General features: G+C 39.8%; 1 protein-coding gene across 1 annotated transcript in view; it reads right to left on the reverse strand.

Annotated features, from left to right (window-relative positions):
• Positions 1–26,211, reverse strand: part of SKAP2 (src kinase associated phosphoprotein 2) — a 59,374-nt gene that overhangs the window by 14,465 nt on the left and 18,698 nt on the right. The window contains exons 7-8 of the mRNA XM_044450729.1: positions 10,058–10,138; positions 1,516–1,628 (exon numbers count right to left, since the gene is read on the reverse strand). Coding sequence (XP_044306664.1) covers positions 1,516–1,628; positions 10,058–10,138 — 194 coding nt within the window. The remainder of the gene's footprint in view (positions 1–1,515; positions 1,629–10,057; positions 10,139–26,211) is intronic.

A 26,211-nucleotide genomic window follows, 5' to 3' on the forward strand; every position in this document is an offset into this window, starting at 1 on the left:
AATAAAAGTATATGGATGCAATCCTATGCACACTTTCTTGAAAGCAATCGCCACTGAATATAATGGAAGTTAGTTCCCACTAAACACGTGCAGAATAGCACACTACAGCTACGTATCAAGAAGTTGTCTGCTATGTTTAGGAATGAAAGAGTGAGAAATAATGCTTGGTCTGAACCTAGGAGAACTGGGTTCTAATTCCTGCTGTGCTCGGGTACACTGAAAGGCATTAGGTAGGTCCAGTCTTCAATCTGCAACATAGGAAACCTCACAAGGCTATACGGATATGCAAGCTAAAGATTAGCAAACACAGGGGCATTAAGAATAACTATTTTATTTGCTATATTTACATTTCTAAATAGAAGACAGGCAGAGATACATTGTTGTTAGCAAAATGATTCCTGGTATGAATGTTTTTAGCTACTGTTACATTAATTTAATTTATGCTTTGTTGAGAAGGAGGGGTACAGTGCAAGTATATTCCATGACAATGCAAGTCTGCCAGTTCTACAGATATCAGTGAGGAAGCCAAATCAGCAAATGCTTAGAGTGCTGTTGGGCTCCCAAGCCACAGCAGTTCTTCAGCACTGGACTGCCCTCCAGTTTCTCTGTGCCGAAAACTGAACAGTTCAGCAAAGGTTATTGCCAGCCATGGCAGGACAGAAAGGTGCCTTATGGAAGCAACTTGAGTGGCGCTAATAGCCTAATTCTATATATCTACATGGGATTTGCAGGGAGGGAATCTGCCGAATTCAGTAGGGATTACAGGCAGATAAATGTGTCATTATAGCTATGATGAATGAAAATGAAAGTGATTTTACAATGGGCACTGCTGAAGGTTCTAAGTCTTTTTTCTTGCTAAACAAGTACAGGACTGTGCCCTTAATTTTGTGAATGTGGAGTTTTAGGTCAGGCAGTTGTGTGAATTGCTGTCATAGAGAATTCTGCCTTCTTCAGCAAATGTAGAAAAACTCACCTACTTTAGTTCACAGGCATTAACAGAAAAGAGAGAAGGAAATAGTGGGCTGAAGGTCAACTGAATGTGTCAGAGCAGCAGCACATTCTGCACCGAACTCTCCATCTCTCTTTGTCTAGCTGCTCTTAAGGCTGAATTGTGATATGAAAGCAATTGAGAAAATTCAAAATCAGCATGTACAAATACCCAGAAACAGGAAGCAAAACAAACACACACACCATTCAGTAGCTGACAAGGCTAAATTTTGCATGCAATAAGTGCATTGTCTCTGCGGGAAGTCACTTAGCTGTGGCTAGCCAAGATTCCAAGCAGAGATAAACATACTTTAAGGACAATTCCTGTTGTACAATAACACTTCGCATGTGATTACATTCAATTGACAAAATAATTAATGAGCAAGGAATTTCTGATTGAATTTGAAGGATGTCAAGGAAATGCCAATCTCTCCACACCCTCAAAGGCTGTGTGCTTTTTACTTTTCTGTTTTTTTATGGCAACTATCCCACTCCATACCTATCTATGCTCTCTGTAGGATATAATACCTTGCTGAGAATGTAGATAACGTCTCCGCGTTTGAATGTCAGCTCATCAGGAACATCTCCAGTACAGTCCCACACCCCTTGATAGAAATTAGCATAATCGGTTTTTTTATTGCCTGGGGAAGAAAAAGGTGCATACATTAGATTTGTCAGCATATGTGATTTGGGGCTTTGTTATCAAGGTTACAAATATATTTCTACTGAAAGGAAGATCTGCTGAAGAACATTTTCCAGGTTCGGGAAAAAATATCCTAAGGAGCTCACTTCTGCTCGTCAGTTCCTCATGCAAGCAATGCAGAAAATACGACAAACACGTTCCATTTCTTGTGGGGGTTGAAAATGCTTTTTGTAAAACATGCAGCTACAAGCTCTCACAATATAGCACAGAGCAAGCAGCATGTATATTCATATACACACAGAAAAAGGTATCTCTCTGTGTTGGCAGGTGCGAGGGGAACTATGAGAACATTAAGGAAACCTACGACAAGAAAGCATGCACAATGCGGTGTCTTGTCTTAAAAAAATAAAACTTTTTCTGAAAATATTTTGCATTTTGAGAGCTAAAGCTGCAAGATTTTAATCTCTATAGAGATAACCTTACTGAAACTGCATTTTTAAAAATTGTATCAGTACCAGCGTAGGACATTAAGTTCTGGCTAAATATGCAACACACACTGTAGCCATAAGCTCATCTTTCTAAGAACATAAGCACAACGAATGCGCTACGTTCAAACTGCCATACAGACCATTAACTGATTGATTATTTTAGCACTGTTTGCTCTGTAATGCCACCATAACAGAGTAATAAATGCTTTGTCATATGCTTACCATATAGAGAAGCATTTACTGGAGAACATGGCTGAAATGCATTGGAAGCTTCTGTGTGTGTGGCAAACTATTTCTTGTTTTCAATTTCAGATGAAATGGATAGATGACTTAACCCAAAAAGAATGAAGCAACTCCAATGAAACGAACAGATACATTATGTTTACATGAACCAGACTGGATATAAATATACTAATCAGATACATCTTTTAATTTCAAGATAAAAATCCCAAAATTGATTGGACTAGGAGAATACATTTTCATTTTCTTATAAGAGAGACATATGGACAAACTGCTAATCTACAAAACTTGTCAGCAACACTTAAATGTTCTTAGAATACTAAATCATTATCTGTATCTTGCTGCATAATTTCATATAGTTGATACATATAACTATACATATACATAATTTCATATAGTTGATACATATACATCACCAAAAGCAAGGTGGATACAATATTTAAGAAAATATGGTCATCCAGTTGTAATGATTATCGGCATTTGACCCCTCAATAGGTTTACATTTCACAGCTCCCTAAAGCTGCAAGACAACAAATACTTTCCAATGCTGAATTTGCTGCAATTCATGGGACATCATAGATAGATGTTTCATTAAACCAAATCCATCTCACAGCAAAAATGTCCATTTTCATAGTGTACCTTGAAGGTTTCATTCTTTCTAAAAAGAAATGGCTTAATTTCTATTGTATAACAGTAGAGGGCACTCAGGATGGCAGTATGCACAGTGTATAGGATTCTGCATGCACAGGTTATGTTAACAATGCCATTTTTTGTGAACTATTTGCTTACCTCTGTTAAATATCCATATCATATGCATGAATTCATATCTCATGAGGTTATAGAAACAGCTGATCAAAGTAGGAAAATTCTGCTTCACAGAATCTATTCACTATCTTACTCTCTGTTCACACTCACACTAGAGCTATGATTTAAAAGATGGTATTGGCTTAATAATGGCCATATTTAATCTCCAGAGTTTTTGCAGAAGTATCTGGGCAAAGGCTGATAAGTGGAGGTTTTTTCTGCACAAGTTCTCAGGTACAGTCCCTGGCATCCCCAGGTAAGGCAGACAAAGACCCCTGCCCCAAACCCTAGAGTGCTACTGCCAGTCACAGTAGTTTGGAATGAGAAAAACTACTGGTTTGACAGGGTGATGCATCTTCCTGTGTTCTAGAAGCAACTAGATAACCTAGGGGCTTGCAGGTGAGCTTACGGAAACAGGAAAATAAAGGAAAGAAACACAATTAATATAATGGTAGGGTGTTGTAAAGTACAGGACATGAGGACAAGCTAAGACAGAAATAGTGCATCTGTGTAGGGACAAAGACATGATTGCCCTAATTAAATTACTTGGCAGGGACATCTAGTTCATAAGATCCTGGAACTGATGGGTCCAGAAGTCTAATGAGCCCTGCAGCCCTCTTCCCAGACCTGGCCCTCTACATATACAGAATACTGCAAATCAGATTAGATATTGAACTCCTGAAGCAAAGAACAGGAATTTCCAAATGGCAATCCTGAATGTGAAACAATACCTGCTACCAAGATATGGTGTAATTTACGGTCCATGTACAGAATTACTGTTCACCCATGTAGTGTTTACCATTTTGTGTCTGTGTGTCTGTGTTTTGGCTGAAACAAGACTTCCATACATAAGGAGCAGAGCCTTGGCATGTTGGGGAATTTTCTCACATTTGAGCCTCCAACTAGCTGGTCACTTCTAGCCTTAAGGAAGTAAGTTGAGGCTACTTTGCTTCACCAGGTCTCAGGGATTCATATTTTTTGAAGCTGCATTCTGTACAATTCCAGTGGGTTTGACAGCAATGATTTCAACATGATTTTCTATTCAGCTTTATATTGCCATCTTGGCAACCCAGTAATGAATGGAAAAGTAAGAGGAATAGTACAAACAATATCTTTAAAATAGGTCTGATCAAAGTTAATGAACATCATCTAGCTGGCATCTTCAAGAGAAATAAACCCACAACAAAGGAGATACAGTTTCTGCTAGACTGGAGTGGTCCACATGCGGTCCCCAAATTTGGAAGAAAAAAATACAAAGATTTGGTTTTCCATTTGCTCTGCTGTCTCTCATGTCTAACTTTTGGCTTGTAACCTCCTTAAACTATGGATAAGCAGCATGCACATAGTTGATACCATATATTCTAATGCACTTTTAAAGTGTCACGTATGTGTACAACTAAATAGTCAGATCTGTATTGACATGCGGAGATACTTTAGAGTGTGGTCCACATAGAAGAGTTGGTCAAAGACTCCAAAACCTTTGTAAGCAGGGTTAAGAAGATCCACCCTTTGCTCCTCAGTAAAAACTGTGTTTCTCTGGGAACGTTGATAGAGTGTTGCTTGTGACATCCCATACTAGTGCAGGTTGAAGAACTATTGGGACATGGATAAACAACAGAACTGATATAGCAAAGGCTCATTTTTCTTCCCCCCCCCCCCAAGTCTGTAATTCAAACTGTTTTGTTTCAGTGGGGTTTCAAATCAACATGACCTACTCTCAAGAAGGATTGCAATCTAAGTATCATTTATGTTGATTATGAAACCATTTTATCTTCTTTTAATCAAGGCTAAACTGCAAGAGCTAAAGGGGGGGAACCTTTGTTCTTGGTATGCAAATGCCAACAGTTTGAAATCTGGAAAAAAAACAGGTAGCTCTTCCTCCCACATGGAAGTTCTAACCTAGTGCCATTACTGCCACAAAAGCAGGAACTGCAGGACACGTTCCATGTCAATAACTAACATGTTTTGCTGGGCTTGCAAGACCGAGCTAGACATGACGCAAGAGATCAGAAAACAGGATTACCTGATTTTTTTTTTTTTTTTTTTAAGCAGCAATAGTGGTTGCAGGGCTCCCAGCATGGATTAGGACTGTGGTGCTGGAGGGGATGCTTATCTCTTTGAACACCCCTGTCATTTTCTTAACAAACAAACAAACCCAGTTTGTTTTGGGAGACATCTTAAACTGAGACAATGGTGGATGTGAAAGGTTAGCCCCTGTCCTCCAGCACTGCAAAAGCTGTAAGAAATGCTGTTTGAGACTTTCCTGGCCTCAGGAGCCTTTCCTCTGCTTTCCCCCACAGCTGCTATGGTATGTGCCAATAGCAACTGGTAGGAAATGCTGGGTGTGCATAATTAGCAAGGGATCTGTGCAATACGTAAAGGCAGCTGCCTAAATTTGGGGAACCCTAGAATGGCACCAGACAAGTTACTTACGTGAAATCCAAACACAAGTATCAATGTAAGACTGGCTCCATCAATCTACTGGTATGTACATATTAACTGTTACTGTGTAATCCTATTTTTACAGTTTAATATATGAACAAGTTTTTATGTAAGGCATGGTTGCCGAAAGCCACTTTGTATGATTTTGTATGCAACACATTTAAAGTCACTAATGAAATGATTTCTTTTTAATCATCTACACGCATAGCTAACTTTACAGGAATAAGTACCACAAGAATGCAAGAAGCTGTTAACCATAGATTAACTTCTGCCAGAATATCAGAAGCCACATCTTGGCCAAAATGCAGAGAAAATGTGTCAAAAATACCTTGGGAGAGCTCTACCCTTAAAGAGGCTTTAAAATAATTTAAACAAAAATGCTACTCTGTGTAGGGGGAGGGGAGTAATGGCTGTGTAACTCTTTGGATTATTATTTTAACTTTGACAAGACTGACAGTGTACTCTTATGTATGTGTTTGCTAGAAGTGCTCTTGAGTTTAATTAGACTTGCTCCCAGGTAAATGTGTACAGGATTGCAGCCTCAGATTCTCACTACAAAAAGAAAATGTGTGTGAAGAAAGAAGGAGACTTTTCCATCAATACAAATCCAAAAACACATCTGTCCATAAGGAAAGTGCAACCTGAGTAAGGACTAGCTTGTGTTAAGCCTAAAACATATGTTGCTTATTTGCTCAAGTCACACAGGTATACAAATAGAAACCTCTGTGTATAATATTGTTGGAAACAAGGGCTTAATGTGAAAAACATCTTACATTCTTAAGGAAGGTTAGAATAAGTTCATGTCATGCGATCTCTAGTAAGGCAGAAATACTCTTTGTCAGCCCACTATTCTATATAACAAACAAACTTCTAGCATTACACATTTAACTGTCCTGAAAAGCTCAGAGGTCACTGCTATGGTGAAGTGTTAAAACCACTGCTTGAAATGATTTTCACGTCAAGGGATAATTATGATGGTGCTTTATTTCAAGGATATTGTATGAAGCCTACTTAAATTTATAGGTCAGCTCATAAAAATTTAAGACCATGCTAACGAAGGAAAACATTAATATTTTACGACAGGGACAGGTCACTTTTTCAACACAGAGTGTGCTGGAAACATGAGCTCAGTTGTATATTATTTATATGCAACAGCCATAATTTGCATAGAATTTGCATGAATTCCAGACCACAGCTGCTGATAGAACTAGCCTATTGGAATAGTTGTGTAATTTCTAATAAGGAGATAACCATTTTAAGGATGTTCAAAAGATTAAAGTTGTAAATACTTTGGAAAGATTAAAAGTCCCACTCTTTAAAGACTTACATATGGAAACAGTAATGTTCCTGTATACACAAAGTAACTTACTCCCTTTTGAGGAAAAGCATTTGGTGCTTTCTAGATTGCAGGGGGAAGTCTCATGATAGAAGTTTACAAAATGCTACACTCTCATAGGAGAAGAAATGGAGTGGCTTCCCAAAATGATGCAAGTGAGACAAGAGAAAAAGAGTTGCTTCAAGACAATTTATTGTTAAGTCTAGGCAAGATGCTGTGAAGGCAATTTGCTCAGGTGGCTTTAAAGGGGGATTAGAAAAATTATGACAGATGGATTTATCAGTGGTTATTGGGGATGACATATAAATGTATTTGTTTGGAATTCTTATATGCTGTTTGTCAAAAAGAAAGAAGGACGGACGGAAGGAAGGAAAGTAAGTCCCAAGAACAGTGTGACATATGAACATGCTCTCAGTGATGCAGTTTACTGTCTTAAGCTTCCACCCTCCAAGCAAAGGATCAAGCTCTCTCACTTTATGCCTGACAGGCAGAACCTTTCTAGACCAGCAGCTGTTCACAGGAAACACTGATTCTCTATACTTACTCCCTCACACAAGCCCAAATTGACTGTGGGATCAGACCATGACAAGGCTCTTTCTGCCACAGTTCTTCCGTCAGACATCTGACCTTAAAGCAGTCAGGCTCTTGTGCCGAACCTCTGCTTTCAGTCCTTCTGCCACTGAATGGCCATGCCATGGGCACGGGGTCAACACAGAAACCACACACCCTACACATGAGATTCTTGGAGGCATCTGCCCAGCAAAAGCAAGATTAGATTAATATTTGTTCTGATCCAACAAGGCTCTTCTAATGTCCTTGGAAGACAATTTAGCAACACGTTGCAACAAATACTTCCCATTGGCAGTTAGCAATTCCACGGCTGCAAGTCATACCCACTTCATCCAAATGGGAAAAAAAATCCTAAATCCCACTGAAAACAATAAAAATCTAAGAAACAGATTCCATTCAAGCTTAAGCCTTCGGGACTGTTAATTCCTCACCTCCATGAGGTCTGGAAATATACTTTTAACTTGAGAATGCTTTAATTTGCTTAAATTTAATTTCATTATTATCAGGATTCATTCTAACAAATGTGAGGCTGCATAAATACCACAAGGCTTACACACATTTTGCAAGCTCACCACTGCCTAGAACAGCCTTCCTATGAAAGGGGTGACATTTTCTGATCATGTTACTAGCTACTGTTGAACTTTATTAAGGCTACAATTCTATGTATTCCTACTACAATGTATACCAATTTCAATTCAGTTAATTAAACTTCTGAACTTGTGCTTTTTGAAATCTCCAAAACAAACCCAGTCATTTTGAGAAAAGCTCACATATTCCTGACTTTGTATTTAAAATCATGTTTAAAGATGCAAGCTAGAAAAATGTCCAATTTAAAAATGCACAACTTGGAAAAAACACACATTTACATGTTTTTGTCGAGGAGAAAAAGTGCACATTTGGGTGCATGCTTTCAAAGCAGTACACCCAGATGCACACCTTTCCTATTCAAACACCACAACCCACATTTCAGAAGGGGAATGGGGCAAACTCTGGTTTCATGTAGATTTGGAGAATCTCTGTAAGTTCAAGCCATGTTGATTTTCTAGTTCCCATAAGGGAGTAAGTCCTATTGAACTCAGTGTAACCTTATAATTTATGTATTTGGTTATTTATTTACAAATACTTTTAGGCCACCTTTAAGAAAAAGGACTTTGAAATGGGTCTGGCCAATATCATAGTAATTTAGGCATATATTTAGCATGGCTACTGAAAAGCCAATCTGACAGTGAAAAATGTTTTTTAATCCTTGCGTTGTAGAGGACCATTCTTGAAGGCAATATCTGATGACTCAAATCTTTGCTTCCTCTGCAGTGAATGTAAACCAAACTGTCTACAACAACCTGCTCATATAGTTTCCTGTGACAGGCCGGAAATCAGGCCTGTTTCCTCTCCCCAAGCTATAAGAGGAAGGGCATGGCAAAGACACTTCCCGAACACACTCCTCATCCACCCTCTCTTTGACAGTAGTGGAAGAATGATGTGAAGCAAGTATGCCAGGAAAGATAACCCAAAGTTCATTTCTTACAGGGCATGGTTACTACAGCACACCACTTGCTCATGGAGTATAAACATGTACCTCAAAAGGAACAAGTGTTGGCTGTTCTAGTCAAAAACTTAACCCAAGTGTGCCACGGGAATAAGTTCCTAAAGTAGAAGTTAACGTGCTTTTTCAGACAAGCAGGGAAAACTGTTCTTACCCAAGGGCTTCACATATTGCATACAATTTCTCCTGCCCCCATCACATCTCAGTGTTAATTAGCACACAAGTGCACGTTGCCAACACAAAGCATAGGAATCTGCCTCTTCTCCACACTTCTTGGGCATTGCCGATTTTTATGCTGCCGCCACCTTTGCTTTTGCTATCACTGGACGTTGGCATTTCTTAGCCCAGTTCATTTGCTTTCTGGGGTATAATCATATGCAATGAAGATATGCATGGCCAACATTTAAACAGGCTGCAGATCAATTAGTGGTCTTAAGTTTATCTGATTTTTATCAAAGAAGACAGAGCTGCAGGTCGATCGTCAGAGCCTGTGTCAAGATGACCTTTTCAGAGACGTCTACATTGCTGGTCCCTTGGGCAACTTGTTGTCCCCTGTTAGTCTCTGAATGACAGAAGTCTGTTCTGCTCAAGCACAAAGTATACACAGATGTCTATATTACATTCTTATAGGTTTGACAGCAACTGCATGTTGTATCTATAAACTGTCCTTTAGCAGTGACACTTCCTCAATGATGATAAGCTAATTTATGCAGCTAAATCTCCTTTGTGAAGAAATGAAAGCTAATTGAGTCATTACAAAGTAATTCAGGAAGGAATACCTTGTATAAATTGGCTTACTTTATAAATCCTTCTCAAGTGATTTTCATGCATCCTAAATGGTGTGATTCAGATTCCTGCCTCCCCGACATCTTTTGTTGCCATAAAAAAATCAGTTAAGAACTTGCTGGAACTTCAGACCTACTATTTGTACTTAGGGGAAGACAAACACTGAAAAGTCAATGTAAAGCAACAGAGACAAAATACAGGCAAAGCAGAAAACGTACCTGAAACATTGCTAACAATCTCCTGGCTCTGTTTCTTTGGCTCTTTGATCTTCGCTGGCACAACGGGTGCTGCTTCTTCTTCTGCAGACACAAGCAGAATGTTCAACAGACATGTAAGTCTATAAGAATTGCAGCCCAAGGCAGTTTAGAAAATAAGAGGCTTATCTGTTGTAAATGGTATTTAAAAAAAAATCTCAGAGAGACCAAGTGCCTAACACTGTCAGCACACTGAAACAGGGCTAAATATTTAGGACATCTTTGATAACAGAAACCTACATTATGAACTAGAATACACTGCTATGTATTCATTTTTCCCAAGGGAAAAAGGTGACTGACAGTGCAATCCTATGTACATCTACTGGGAAGTAAGACCCAACAGGTTCAATGGGACTTACTCTCAGGTAAATTGGCATAGGATTGCAGCCTGAATGTCATTATGGGGGTCTCCAGCCAGCCTTTTTAGTTCCAATAGTCACATCAGGTTTTGAAATACTTAAATCTATCAACAAAGTGACTTTCCCCGCTTCATTATTCCCAAAGCCACCATTTCATTAGAGTTCACCCTCCCCTGGTGAGAGGCAATAGCAGACCCAAGAACTCTTGTTGCCAGATGTGGAGCCCAAATTGCACCCCTGCTTGCTTTCATCCATGTGACACACTTGAAACTTTACACTTGCTTCATTGTTGTTATAGCCATGTATAACAATGTTTGCATGTGTACATACACACACACACACCACTAAGATTATACAATTAAGTTCATACAAGCTAACACTGATATTTTAAAAAAATCCCAAAAGGTTGGCTATGACCTAAAAACACAGCTGTTCTGGTTAATTTACTCTTTTGCTTCATTCATTTGTACATTGCCAGTACAATTTTGCTGCAAGCTGGTGGCTCTCCCAGAGTCCACTCTTATGCTATGCAAATTGGCCAAAGCCTGTGGGATGCTCAGAGCACAGGAAAAGTCCCTCGGGGGGTGGCTGCATCGCTACCTTGGGAAACCCCATTGAAGCAGCCGCTCTAACACAACCCACTGGTGACTTCATGCACAACCTGCCAGAGCTGCACAGGATGCAGCCACAGAGAAAAGCAACTGCAGTTTCCAACTACTCTTCAAAGCAGCCCATAATGAGAACACTGCAGCACTCAGTTCTTGAGATCACCAAATTACTACATGACTGGTAACTGTGGAGGACCCTTTCCTAAGTTCCTTCTACCAGCTACAGCCTGGGGTTTGTTAAAGACATAGTTGATAAACGCTACTCCTACATAAGCCTCAGGTTGGGATTCCGGGTGTGGCACCACATCCAGCAGTATATCAAGACCATGTACAAAATTCCTTAAGGGCAAGGGTACTCCATCAGTTCTAAGTCCCCAAGAGAACTTGGCTGTTGTTGCAATCTTTGTGTCCAAATGCAGTATGTTTAAACCCCATTCTTTGAATCACAACAGCTATATGAACAGAGGCTTAACAGCACTGAGACAACTCCTATTTGTGGTATATCCCACATATGTCAAATACTCTCTGCAATGCAGCAGACTACACTTCCTGTCCCACAGTGGCCTTATAGGATGCTTTTAAAAAGTCACAGACAGATTGTAGCAGTTGCATCTTGGAGATAAAGGACACAGCCCACCAGCACTGTGAGGGCTCAGATCAATGCCCAACAGTCAATGAGCAACTAGTAGGACTGTGGCTGAAACAAAGCGGATGGCCTAAAGTCAACATGGATAACTCATCTGTGCTAACAATATTTTAAAAGGCAATACATGGCATGTAGCTTTTACATTTTATTTCACAGTTAGTAGCTCAAGCAAGGGTTGAGGCCAGTATGCTGAATTTGGATGTGGGAAACCCTGGGTGAATCAGGACAATCCGTCTACCTGACACCCTACCAGATAAGTTTTCTGTTCCAGCAGAGTAGCATCACTTCATACACAGGCCATGCTATGGAAATGCTGACCGGCTGTAGAGTTTCCTGTTGCCCCACAGTAACAAAGCACAAACAAGACAAAAATGCTTTTCTATATACTGTCAAGAGCACCAGGAGGCACTCTCATCCTGCAGCTCATCTCCCAGGAACAAACATCTGCATCCCCTCCTTTGGTTTCCACTGGGCATCATGTTCCTAATTATGCTACATTGAATAACCATGTAATAATAAGCAGCACCCTGGAAAAGAAAGCTTTGGCTACTAAAACACTGTCAAGCTAGTTCATGTTGCAGTTTAGGCAATGAAGCCAGCAGCTCTTCAAAACTACTGCAGAGTCTCATTCCTCTAGCCTCCTAGGCAACGTATCAAGCGTCAATGAAAAAAGTTTGGGTCTCCCACATCTTTGTAAGATCAGGCCTGTTATTTCCACTGTCCCCAACTGTTTATTTGTAGAGCATTGCTGATTTTCAAGAGGACTTTCAAAGGAATGTAAGGGCTGTATGTGTGCATACATGCCTGAGCAAATAAAGAGAAGAGAAAAGGGCCTGCCCCGAAGTCATCTTAGTGGTTACAGACAAATATAAAATGTAAAAAGATCTTGTGGCATTTTAAAGATGAACAAACTGTCATGGACTACATCTTCTTTCTTCAAGTGTACATGTGGGCATGTGTGTGGGGAGAGGGAAGTTTAGAAAAGAAGTTGTAAACAGTGAGGACAAAAAAAAGATAATGTGCAAGTAGTACACCCTGTCGCATATCTGCATGAGCCTCAATTGGATAAAAGGCAAGTACAGTAACCTGGAAGAAAAATTCAAATGAGATGAATGTAGAAATATGTGCAAGTTAAGTCCTCATAATGTATGTCTGCCACAAGACAGGTAATCTTCCAGATAAATATGTATTAATGCAAGCAATCCTACCCGACCCTCCTCCCAAAGCTTTGATATTCATTACAAAGATACCCACACATTAGCCCTAATTAATAACACAGCTAATAACAACAAGCACTCTATTGTACTACATTAGTTAAGAGACACCATGTCATCGTGCCATATTAATTAATACCTCAGATAACAACAGTATGTGGGTTAATATATTCTACTCAATGCTTTAATAACAGTAAACAAAAACAGCTGAGGTATGCAGTAAAATCCATCAAACTACACAGATGGTTATAAGGTTTTCATTATGTGGTTTCCATAGCAATCATATTGCAAATCTGGAAGCTCCTTGCAAGTAAGCAGCTTGTATTTACATGCCTTTCAGCTGCACCATGGAACTCTTCAGCGTGTGAAGTTATTATTCCAATCACACTAGAAGGATCATCAGAATACAATTAGATCAACCAGAATGACTGCAGACCAGTTTTTGTACAAAATATGCATTTGGGACAAATTTCATACTTGTAGCATCCTAAAATGAAGGCTTCTGAAAATTTGGTGTGATTCGCACCATGTTAAGAGGTACACTTGGCCTGTTTTAAAATGGGGCATTCTGTCAGAAAAATGACAAGAATTTTGAAGAAACGTCTTCCAAGGCCAGGGGCCATTTGATGGAGCCCTAAGCAAGGTGCTTTGGTACCTCATGTGCCCATACACACAGAAGTACTCCATGTACCCTAGCACGCAAAAATGAACAAGAAAGGAAACAGGAAGGAGCAAACAAGGAGAACTCCAACTGTCTACGACTCTCTCAGCTCGGTACTGGGCACAGTTACTGTTAGCGTGATCATTCAGGATGCCTTTAAATCCCCGCCTTCCCTCACATTCATGCTGAGATTCAGAGACATTCAAAGGAAGTTAGCATGACTGCGTGGCACCCCAGTTTCCATTACAGTGCTGGAGGTAAGGCAGCTACAGGGTTTGCCAGTGCCATCTTTCTCATCCAAATGTGCCCAGGGCTTTCAAAATCAGCATGGTTAATAAAACCAAGCACTCAACTGTGCTACATCAGTTAAGAGACTTCAGGTTGCAGTGATGTGTGAGTTTTCTTGGAAATTTTCTGGAAAATTTTCCAATGCAAATCAGGCTAATTTGCATAGGGTAATTTGCATGGGAAAGTCAGTGGAAAGTGATTTAATTTAATGTGTTTACTAAATACCCATAAAATAAAGAACAAAGCAAAAAATAAAATGAGCATTCCCATGTTCATTTTTTCTCCCAAAACAACGAACACATTTGAATTGAAATGTTTCAGGAAGCACACTTAATGCAATTCAAACATATCTTGTGAAAATATGGCCATGTGTATGTCTCTTCCATTGTTTAAATGTAAGAAACATACTACACATGGTTGACTTGGGATGAGTTTGCACAACACAACAGCCTCCCCTGTGAATAAGCTACACAGAGTGGATTGTTCATGACCCCTGACAGATGACTGGGCTTGCTGTGGATTGTTCTCCTCCTCCTTCCCCAGCCAGTATCCCAAGATCCTGAGCGGCAGAACGCGCCCTGTCTCTCCATCCCTGTTCTGATTGTGACCCTGTTTTTATCTGCCGGGGGGTGGGGGCTTTTTGGGAGTCCTGAATGACCTCCAGTGACAGCTGCTCCAAGCAGCATTTTGGGGGCACTGTCCTTGTCCTGTAACCCTTTTTTCCCTTTTTTTTTTGTGAAGCAGAAAGATGCATAACTAAAATCTAGCTTGTGTGGGTGCACATTTACAGCCGCCCAGCTTGCCTAATCCCTTTTCATGAGCACTTATCAAAAGAAGGGTGTCTCTTCCACACAACTATCTGTCAAATGTGAGTGAGTACCTAGAAGCCCAGGGAAGTGTGGAAAAGGTGGAGAGCACCAAGGACCATCAGAGCAATACTTTATAAACTAAAATATTCCACTGCCAAGGAGGAGCTGTACTTGCCACCCTCTTTCAGCATTTTGCTTTGCCTTCTCACCAACTGACAAGAATCAGGTGAACACAAATTACCTTAGCTGAGTCTTGCTTGGTCAATGACCATGGATGTCACCCACCCCACTTTCACAGTAGACACTCAACCAGACTATTGACTGGGCAAGACTCCACATCTGAGTAGGTCTAAGTGTGCACCTGTGAAAGACCTTTTTAAAAAATTACAGTTTCAATTGCACACATTTCTGCTACATATGGAGTTGCGTAATGCCAAAAGGCCAACAAAATTATAATCCAACACATCTGGGGGCACCAGGCTGAGGAAGCCTGTACTAATTTTTGCAGCCTAAAGAACTATGCACAATATGCATGAAACCATACATCTGTTTCAAAAGAGTTCTGTTTTCTTTCACTCTGGTTTCTGGAGGCACATTCAGGCTTGTGCTCTCTCCCTCTCCCTCTCCCTCCCTCTCACACACACACACATGTGCATGATATCTGAAAAAAATCCATCGCAGCTTTGAAACAGCCAGGGTTGCTTACTATCATATTTGTAAATGGCATAATTGTAACTAATGAACTTATGAAAGAGATTTTCCCTGGAAAAATAAAACTTTAGAGTATCTGTCACTAGACATCAGTGCATTGGACAATATGATGTGTAGGCCCAGACGCAATGAGAATAAGGAAAGGAGCTGTGGCTGCCACACATTCTGCTTTCCTCCAGTGTTGGGCAGTATTTTTTGTAAGATTTTTAAACTGAGGCTTCAGGCCCTTACATATGTCGATCATGCTGGATGCTGATACTGCGCCCGACTCTTTGTTACACTTGGAAGAGAAAGGAAATGTCAAAAATAGTCAGCCTTTTGATGAGTAGGGCCATAGTCTGAAAAACATGTTTCAGGGAATTTATTAAAGCTAAACACATGTGGGTCTGGTCAGTGCCCAGATAAGCACCTACCTATGAATGTTCTACCATGGAAGAATAACGGGTGGGGACAGGACAATATATGTTAAAACATGTACACAGGTCCTTTTAAAGATATACAAAACATGAAAATTAAAAAAAAATGTTCCATAAAACTAAATGGGGGATTTGGCCAGGCCAAGTTATAGCCTGACTCTTCTATTTCTTCCTAAAGATTATTTATTTGGATAAATGCCCTGTCACTGAAGGATTAGGTGGCTTACCTTTGGAAATAGATAATAAACAAACCAAAGTGTATTCTTTAAATTAGCTGGTGAATGACCTCCTTTTCCCCACCATTCTGACCATTAATGCTTGCCCGACTCATAAGGTTTGCAGCTGCAATGTGCACCGAAGATAATTTAGTTTGATCCTACTTTGACATCTCAGAAAGCAAATCTCTTCAGTTCAGATCACCTCAGGCATCACCTGCTTTCCCTCCAATCAAAAACCTTGTCTCAGACAATCTGAGGCTTCAAACAGCCCTATTACCATAATGGAAATATTAAGGAACAGTTAAACCTTCATTTGTTCACAGAGTTTTAGATATAGGAGCCCCTTTAGAGTGGAAGGTACTGGCATACCTTCAAATAAATAGGTACAGGGGTTTGGAGTGCAAGGGATTTGTTTTCCATTCTTTTTCTGTGCTTTTTAAGCAACTTGAAAGAAAACAGCATGCATCTAAGCCTTAGATTCTAAGGGGTGCCCTTGGTAAGTAATTCGTAAATTTTCTAAAGGATATGTGCAGGGTTTAGGACATTGCAATGAACAATGTGATGGTGGGGTTCTTCTCAATTGACACGTCCTTCAAAAGTACTGCAGCTGGAAGTACAAATGAAAGCCCTTGTCAAGTTATTCCCTAGTTAGAAGCTAAAGCTGTCATTCACAAAAGTACACCCCCACTTCTACTATTATTGGTATTGTTGCTGTTTTCATCTCTCTACCACTCAATAGCCAAATATATACTGCCCAATAACCAAACTTCTCCTTTTCTACCTAAGCTGCCTGGAGAGAGCCAGGTGACATTTAGCAAAGGGACAGCACGAGTTTGCTAGGATCCCTGAAACCCTGATACTTGTAGAGCAGCCCAGTTCAGTCAGGGTTGCCTTACAGCAGACCTAATTTACTTTGGAAAAGCCCCAAGTCTCCCACGTGGTCCAGTTTGTCTCAGCGCTGGCACAAACTGTGTGCAGAACCCTATTGCATAGTTGCCTTCTGACACTAGGAGCCATGCTTAGAAAAGGGAAGGAGAATAAGAAATGTAATAAAGAGGTATTGTCTAGTCTTTCTCAGGCATGAAGGAGATGATGCATAGCGCTTACTGGCTCTTTCCTCTCTGCCACATCCCAGTCTCGCCTCTCATCCACTGGGAAGTAGGACTGCTGGCACAAAGAATGCTCTACATTCCCAGAGCAATTTTGAACTCTGGTCACATAGGCTGTGGTCTAGATCACGTGGGATCTTGACCAAGGACAAACCGAAAATACCTCCATCGAGGAAAGAAGGACGGCTAATAGAAAAGGGGCCTTCTCAGTAGTTGCGTCCCACCTGTGGAACAGCCTCCTAAAAGCAGTTCACCAGGTGCCCTTGTGACAATCTTTTCAACACCAGATGAAGGAAGTTTTATTCTAGGCATGTTAATAATTGATTTTATTCTGGTAATTTTAACCTGTTTGTAGTTTAATATGTACAGTTTTAAATTAAATACCCTCAACTGGGTGCTGTCTTGTTTTGTCGCCTTTTGTTCATTGTATTTTAATTGTTGCTTTTACTGTTATTATATGTTTTATCGAATGTAATCCACTTAGAGGGCCCTCAGGCCAGCTTAGTGGAAAATAAGTCTATAAATAAATAAATAAATAAATAAATAAATAAATAAATAAATAAATAAGATCTCCAGATGTGGACCTTATTTGCTACAGTCTACTATGGACATTCCTTCTTAATACTAACATTCCTGAGCAAACTTTTCTGTACAATATTGACCACATCTGCTCATGTACATTTGTTGTACAAAAGTAATGTATGCATTCTATAGGCAAGACTCACACAATATAGGCACTTTAGGTAACTGTTTTCCAGAGTGGACATGAAACTCCCCTCCCTCTGGAGTTTGCTAAAATCTTAAACTTTTGGAAAGGAGGCAAAACGTTTATATCTCACCAGACATTTAGTAGCTGAAGCTAACAAATAGTTTGATTTCATACATGTGAGAGGGAGTAACATATATTAGTGGGAAGCATATAAAAGAGGGACATTAAACATTGCCATCTTGTTTTAATAATGACTATTACTACCCTGAACACATTAGAGATGTATAGCAGGATATAGCAGGACATAAATCTAAACACACACACTTACAGTCCTCTCTCTGACTTCTAAGGGATAAAGAGAATGGCTATGTGGCCGAATAAAGGAGCCTCAGGAAACACTAAACTTCCAGGCAAGTGCCATGGCTCTCTGTGGGTGGCCAGAAATCTGCAACATTTCCATGGACATCGTAGGCCATTCACAGGCATGGTCACTCTCAATTCCGGCAGCTCTGCAGGGTGGCACATCTCTTGAAAAAGCAATCAGCGGGGTTTAGTATAAAGTAATTCCTGACATTTCTGAAAGAATTTGTCCAAGACAATAATTTGGCCCAGTGTAGGCAAAACAAAGTTAATTAAACAAAGCCAAGATGAGGGTGACTGCTGAGAGGGGAGAGAGTAGATGCGATTGGAAAAAAGAGGAACTCTTCCATGCTCTACCTTTTTATCCACAAACCAGCCTTATAAATCCCAGTCTTTAGTTATTCTGCTTTATATACTTGAGGAATGCGAAGTCTATACAGTTAAGGCAAAATAACACCTGTTACCATCCAGTCCACTTTCCCTTGACCAGATTAAAGAGAGATGGCAGAAGTGAACTCAAAAGACTTCACAGCAGTTTAACCGCTTCCAGAAGACATATCATATTGGTAGTAGCTTGTACAGGAACTCATAATGATACCTTGTTTATATAGAGTACGCTGGAAGCTATGCTGAAGGGCAGTATATAGTTTAATAATGATCCTTATACAACAATAATGATAGTGTGGAAATGAGGGAAAACTCTGGGACACGGTGTGGCCAGCAGAATGCCCGACCAAGTCCCACTGGTGCCAATGGGAGAGAGTTAAGCACATGCTTATCCTTCCTCGCAAAAAGTAGTTACATTTGTCTGCACCATGCCAAGAGGCTGCACAGAACTCTATGGCTGCTCACGTAGGAAAAGGCCAAGTGGACAGATGTTTGGCAATTTTAAAAAGTTTCCTAATGTCTGATTGTAATTCTGTAATATACTACTATGGATACTTTCAGAACTAAAAAAGCATACAGCAGTTAGACATAGTGGCTGGGTTCTGTTTTGACCTTTCTAATGTCCTCCTGAGAGAAGTTCCTCTAACTTATTAGTTCCAGAGTGTAGCTAAAGGTCATGAACACAAGCATGGATAAATGCACACAATTATAATGTGGAATGTGGCATAACAGCTTGTAACAAAACCCGATTAGCACATTTTAGTCCCTTTTATTACATGTTATAGAGGATGTTTAAACAGCTTTTCAGACAAAGTGCAAGAAATAATCTCTTGCATTACCAAAGCTTCATTTAGGGCCTATTAGGTGAAAGAAGACTTCACTTATTTCACATTAAAGGTAAAGGTAAAGGTTTCCCCTTGACGTGAAGTCCAGTCATGCCTGACTCTAGGGGGCGGTGCTCATCCCCGTTTCCTAGCCGAGGGAGCCAGCGTTTGTCTGCAGACAGCTTCCGTGGTCATGTGGCCAGCATGACTAAACACCGAAGTGCACGGAATGCTGTTACCTGCCCACCAAAGTGGTACCTTTTTATCTACTTGCATTTGCATGCCTTCGAACTGCAAGGTTGGCAGGAGCTGGGACCCCATCTGCGGATTTGAACTATCCCTTTCAATCAACCAGCCTAGCGGCTCAGGGGTTTAACCCACTGAGCCACTTCATCCCTCCATTTCACATTACAATAATATTACAATAATATTAATATTTCAGCCATTTTAGTAAAGGCTGATCCCTCACAACAGATCTCTAAGCAGATTCCTTAAACCAAGCTGGTACCTTCCAAATACTGCGATTAGAACTCCCAGAATTTCTCAGCAGTAGTGATGCTGGTGGGACTGATGGAAACTGAAGTCCAAAGCACTAATTTTTACTGACTTCCCTGCCCCCGAATCAATTTTTTGTTATACTTGTAGTGAGTAATCAAAAAATTGCTTTAGACATAGTTGGTGGATTGGGATTGCCAGAAACATCAGGTGGTCAGTGAAGAAGCTGCCTTAATTTACATCTTGCAGAAGAGACACATGGCCCAAATCTACCACCTAATGAACATTCCTTCACTGGGATTTTACTTCTAGCGATAGCATTGTAGAGTCAGCTTTCAAAGAGTTCTGAAGCCCTGCTAGATGTAAAGATAATTCTTAGAATTATTTTCTTCAAATAGCAGACCTGTAAATTGAGTACCAGTTTCTTGTAGTTTACACTAATTGCTTAGGAAAGTGAGACAAATTTCTAAAGTAGTTTGCAATGGCATGGCAGTTAACTATTCACAAAGGTTTTTTTTTAAACAAGAAAACCCACTGATCCAGTGCAAATGCTTCTGCTGAGCCCAAGCAGATATTCAGATATGCAAATAAGGTTGCACGGTTTTCCAAAGAATATTTTGGGTTCTCCAATGTGCCATGCACATTGCAAAAGCAGAGTCCATCGTATGATTAAAATTGCCTGTCATGATTACTGGATGCACTAGAACCATTTCTCCTTGAGACTCAGCCCATTCAGCAAATGAGAAATGCATGCAGCATTTAACATAGAGTCCAGAACTTCATTTTCATCAGGCTCAAGGGTAGAAGGTCCATCCATTACTTAAAAAGGTGTGGATATATGAACCTGTCTGTATCATCAGGCTGTGAATGCAATGGAATTGTCTATTTGCTGTCTGCCAAGCTACAAACCTTCCATTAATACCTCAAATGCTTAAACCACCTTTGGCCCAAATTTGTCAAGTATTTTTCTGGTTTTGATGTTTGACAATTAATAGTAATTTATTCTCCTCTGCAATCCACACCTTTTGTGCAGACTTTCAGATCCACTTTTATGGAAAAAATAACTTGGGAGCATGTACACGCAGCTAATCCCAACATCAAAAGAGAGAAAGAAAAAGAAATCTATGGATTGGAGGCTTCCACATATGCACCGTAGCCCTTCTGCCTGCATGTAATTGGCACACCTTTCAAAAGCTTACAACTTAAAATAAGGGCCTGTGGAGATCAAGGAGGTAGAAAAGGCAGGAATAGAATGGACTTTATTAATTTTAACTGCTTCTCCTGCAAGCAGTTGGACTCAGAGGATTTATGATCTGTGATTTTCACAAGTTCAGTATCAACTGTGATGCTGAATTTTTGACTTTAAAAAAGTATTTGAGGCACTGACAGCAGACTGCATCTAATCTTTGATCTGAACTTGAACGCACCACCAAAACTGAATGGTAAGGATGCCTTCAACCAAAATGTATTGCATAGGTTCAAAAAGGTGGCAAATCCAATAGAGCAAGAAAAAATAGATAAAACATGGTTCAAATATTAGGACTGATGCTTTGCCCACTAGTGTGCCATTTTCACAAGACCACCAAGCACACTTGATTGTAGACTGAAAGGTTTTATTCACTAAATTTGACTAATTTTAGGGGTGAACCTTTCAGCCAGGGGGTCAAATGCAGGTTTGTAGATACCCTTTGGGGCACATCCAGTGGTGAGCCAAAGGACTAGGAGCAAAAATACAAACATCAAAACCCTGCAAATGTAAATTTAAAAACTCTTACTCCTAGTAACCAAGGTTAAGTAAAGGCATTCCGACTTTTTAGAATGGGGAAGTTTCTCTCTGATCCAGGCCTTGCACTATGTTGCAAAGCCCACATGTGTGATACTCAGAGACCACGACAAAAGCCAGAAAACTACACAACATCAGCAGTTGGGGGTCGAGGCTGTGGATGCCTGGTGAGCACCACAGGGCTGGATTGGAACTCCAGGCAAACTTGGCCTGAAATTCTGCTTCCCTACTTTACATCATACCTTACATCCAAGTTTTTAGCATTTTAGAAACCTTTGCTCACTTTCTACCATATAGTATATATAAAACTTATTTATGTTGTAGGAAGTGAGAAAAGGTTTCTAAAATGCTACAAAACTGGCCCAACACACACACACATTAAAGTCTAATACAGAAAACTTCGATGTTATGTGATGTTTCCCATGCATATTAAAAGTCATTCCTGAAAACTAAGTATCTCTAATTGGGAGCAATACAACTTGGGAACATAGGTAGCATCAAAATGAGCCATTGTACCTCTTACTTTGTAGATAATTCCTGGGTTTAGAATAATGAAATTTGTTTCCTGTTTTCTGAGTGGATTCTTTTCAGAATTTGGGGTGGGGTGGGAGAAGACAAAGCAAGTTGCTTCAGCATAGTTCACTACACTAAAAGGAAACACAATACAGTTTTTTGGCATGGCTCCACAGGAAAGGTCTGGTTCCCAGATGCCTCCCTCATATAGCTGCTTTAGCCATTTGAAGCAACTGATGTTTATGCAAGCTTTGAGCTGACAAGCGCAGTGATGGGAGGGTCAACCAGAGAAACCAACTGCCATATTCTCATTCTGTGTCAATATTAGTAGATTCTGGACTCTGGCTCCTTAAAATTATGATGTCCAACAAACTAGCTAATATCTTATCCTATTTGCACTAAAATTACCTACTTCACAATTTGGTTAAAAGTTAGTCTGGCAAATGTGTACTATACTAACGTACACACAAAAATACAGAATGAACAAAAAAACTAAGGATTCCCAAATATGTGACGTATGTAATCATACAATATTGTATGCCATATACATCTACAATTGCATTGCGTGACCCTCCATCCAACTTACACCTTTGCACATACCAAGAATATACACTGTCAGTTTGCACTATGCTATCGAAGTTGTGCAAGACACATATCCAGAGAAAAGGGGCATCTGGCATACCTCTCAGTTTGACAGCATTTGTCTTTGCCTTGACTTGCAAAGGCTGAATTGTACTTCCTGGACAAATTTTGACAACTACATGTCAAGGTGGAAGACACAGTTCTTTTATAACATGCAGGTTTTTGCAAAGGAGCAAAAATTCTACTGAAGAGTTATTGGGGAACAGTTATTCCCTTTCAATTAATTTCAGCACTTGGATAAATATTAGTTTAAATGTAATTCTTTTTACATTTCTTTGCTATATTCAAAAGGAACACTTGCTCATTCCTCCCAAGTGAACCATTTAAGGTAAAAATCTATACATACATCTATATTGATACAAGATAGATTCCACAGCAGGAGGAAGCCACTGGTTTTAAGGCCTGAGAGATTAGCAGCAATACCCATCTCATTCAGTGGACATTTTGCAGCTCGATCTGAAAAACTGACAGCATCTTTTGAGATGAAGCCTTTTTCAAGATGTCCTTTCCACTGTTTCGTGCAGCTCCCATCTGTCATCTTCTGGTGCTTTGTTTGACTACAGTGCTTAGCAGTACATACATAACAGAGCCCTGATCCCAGCTTTTTCTTCATCCACTGAAGTGAATAAATAAAAGCAATAGTAAGCCAAGCAAGAATGCTTTTTTAAGTTTCTGCTTTGAAAAGAAGAGAAAGAAGGTTGTCTCTTACAGATTGAAAAACTGTAGCTGCAACATCAGCTTAAGGGACTGTAATAAATAAATTGATACAGGGCTTTCACTGCACATGGCACTGAACATAGTAAAGAGGACAGTACAAGCATACAATTTTCTGTCAAAGAAGAAAAGGTTTTAAGAGGATTTTAAATGGTGGCTACAATAGGAGGAGGGGGCTCGTTACCTTCTCTTTGGCTAGTATATCTGACTGCTCACCTCACTCATATCCCCAGAGCAATTCTCTCCAACACAGGAATTAAAAAAACTTTTTGGACTTCTTTCCCTGCTGGGGGCTCTTTCTAGTGAAGAAAAAATAGATGCAAAAAAGTTAGACACCTCTTTTGCATTTCAGACCCCTTCCCCTCTGTTGCCTTCATTTCTGCATCTTCTCTCTCTCTCTCTGTGATTTGTATTTGTATTTGTTTAAAGAAAACTGGCATTAGAGCTGCTCCATGTGTACTAACAGCACCACAGCCAAAAAGGAAACCCAAAGATGAGAGATGCTCTCAAGGTTATAAGACTAGAAGCGAAAGAAAAGATGCAAGGGTTACAAATAGAAATGTGTCCCTTTCTAAAATGGGTTCATAAAGGAACGATTCTAGAGTACACAGTATTACTTTTATGAATCTTTGCTCCATATAAAGAGAAAATTCTCTATATTTAAAACAAACTTGTATAGCCAAATAAGTTCAGCCAAACAAGCACCATCCATGCACAAGGGGGAGGGTATGAGCCTGAGAGACTTTGCAGAAGTGTCCTCCCACTCCTCAAAAAGAGCCTTTTAAAGGGACCATTTTAAGGTACTATTTTATGCGTGTTTAGACAGGAAAAGGGCCTATGAGGCCTGTTTCAACATGCACAGAATTGTGTCCTTAGAAAAATAAGTGTAAGGAAAGGGAGGTGGAACCCCTGAAAGCAGCATCATGAGAGCTGCACATGCACAGTGGCTGCAGAATGCTGAGTGTTCATTGAGAAGGAAAGGCATGGAAAACCAGAAGTGGGGAAGAAGGGAAAGAGGATGCAGCTGGAATGCCAAACAAGAAATCTCCAAACTGCTAAAATTTAATTCTAAGTTCTACTTGTTCTATCCATTTTAGTACATATTATAGGAATTCTGGATAGCATCAAATGAAGTTAAGCCTTGTACATGTTCCTTGGGCAACTGGGGAAAAGACTTGTTTTTTAAACCTGCCATGGCACATGTTTAACTAGGAGGAAAATAATAGCTCCAATTTTACAACAGTAGCAGCATCACTCTATAAACACAATGGGAGAGACCTTGGATTGGAGGAAATGCTGCTTACTTAAAAGAAGGGGAAGTGGGGATAACTTCTTCAAAGGATACTGTATGGCTGTGTTATTACTTGCTTCTTTGTAAAGGGCTATGCAAGCACTCTAGTGATCAAGAAGGCAGTGTGCTAGGTCCAAAGAAAAGGAATATGCTACATTAAGCATTACATTAAGTCTTGTACTGTTAAATATGTTCCAGGATTATGTCAAACCTTTTAGAATAGTTACAAAACTGCATAGGTATGCAAAGGGAGAGGATTCTGCTATGTTATTAGTTGATGACACAGTTACTATCCAGTTCTGTTAGAGAGTCACATAAATGTCCATAAATATTCCAGTAGTGTTGGTTGAACATTCTGAGAGATTTCTGATTTTTACAAGTAATGCAAAAGGCAATCACAAACCCTGAAAAGCAGTATCCTGGAAAGAGAAAAAATGCATGCAGACAGAAAAGGTAAGAGCAGCTCTGTCTTTCTTTAAATGCATGACTTATACAAATAAGACAGGTGAAATAGGATGAAGTTTACATATCTAGACAGGATAAATGGCCCCACTTTTGATGCAGTTTCCCCAACCTGTTGCTTTCCTGGTCTTTGAACTACAATTCTCAGTAAGCCTGACTATTGGCCATATTGACAGATTGAGACAAATTCCAAAACCTGGAGGGAAACTGGTTGGAGAAGGCTGCTTTTACATCACTGTGCAGTATCAACAGACTGTACATGTGAGCAACAGGCACAAACTGAATGGAGCCACTGTAGAGGTTCCAGGAAATATTTTTATACCATAGTAAGTATCTATAGACCAAGTGTTTAACTGGTTTCTTTTTAACCTGGAGTGCCTCAAATTCCTTGGCATACTAAATAAAGTATTTTAAAAAGATATTTTTATTAATAAATTACACATATTCTGGACTGCTAGGTTTTAATGAATCCTTCTTAAACTGCACATTGCTTCTTAATCACAGGAAAGAGTGCCATGAAAGAAGACAGCTTTCCTTGGATATTGAGAAACATTCTACATTGGGGCATATAATATGTTGAGGATATTCATGAATAAACAAAATGCAGTTAATGTGCAGCAGCTGTCAAAAATGTAGTCAACAGTGAAAAGGCTCTGATATAAGTAAAATTACTTTTGCCTCTAGGATGACAAGAATCTCCAACGTGGGATTCTCTCTCTCTCAATAGCAGCCAATTCTGTCACATGGCATTCACATCATATTGGTTTTACAAATCAATAGTGTCAAAAATACTTGCATGTTGGTCCATCCAAGGCAGTACAAAGAATGATTGATCAGTACTGGTAATAAGATATCCTATTTTAATATAAAGTCAATTTGCGCGAATGGAATGGTTGATG

The sequence above is a fragment of the Varanus komodoensis genome, unplaced genomic scaffold (genome assembly GCF_004798865.1).
Source record: "Varanus komodoensis strain SLA01 unplaced genomic scaffold, ASM479886v1 scaffold68, whole genome shotgun sequence".
In the NCBI taxonomy this organism is placed as follows: domain Eukaryota; kingdom Metazoa; phylum Chordata; class Lepidosauria; order Squamata; family Varanidae; genus Varanus; species Varanus komodoensis.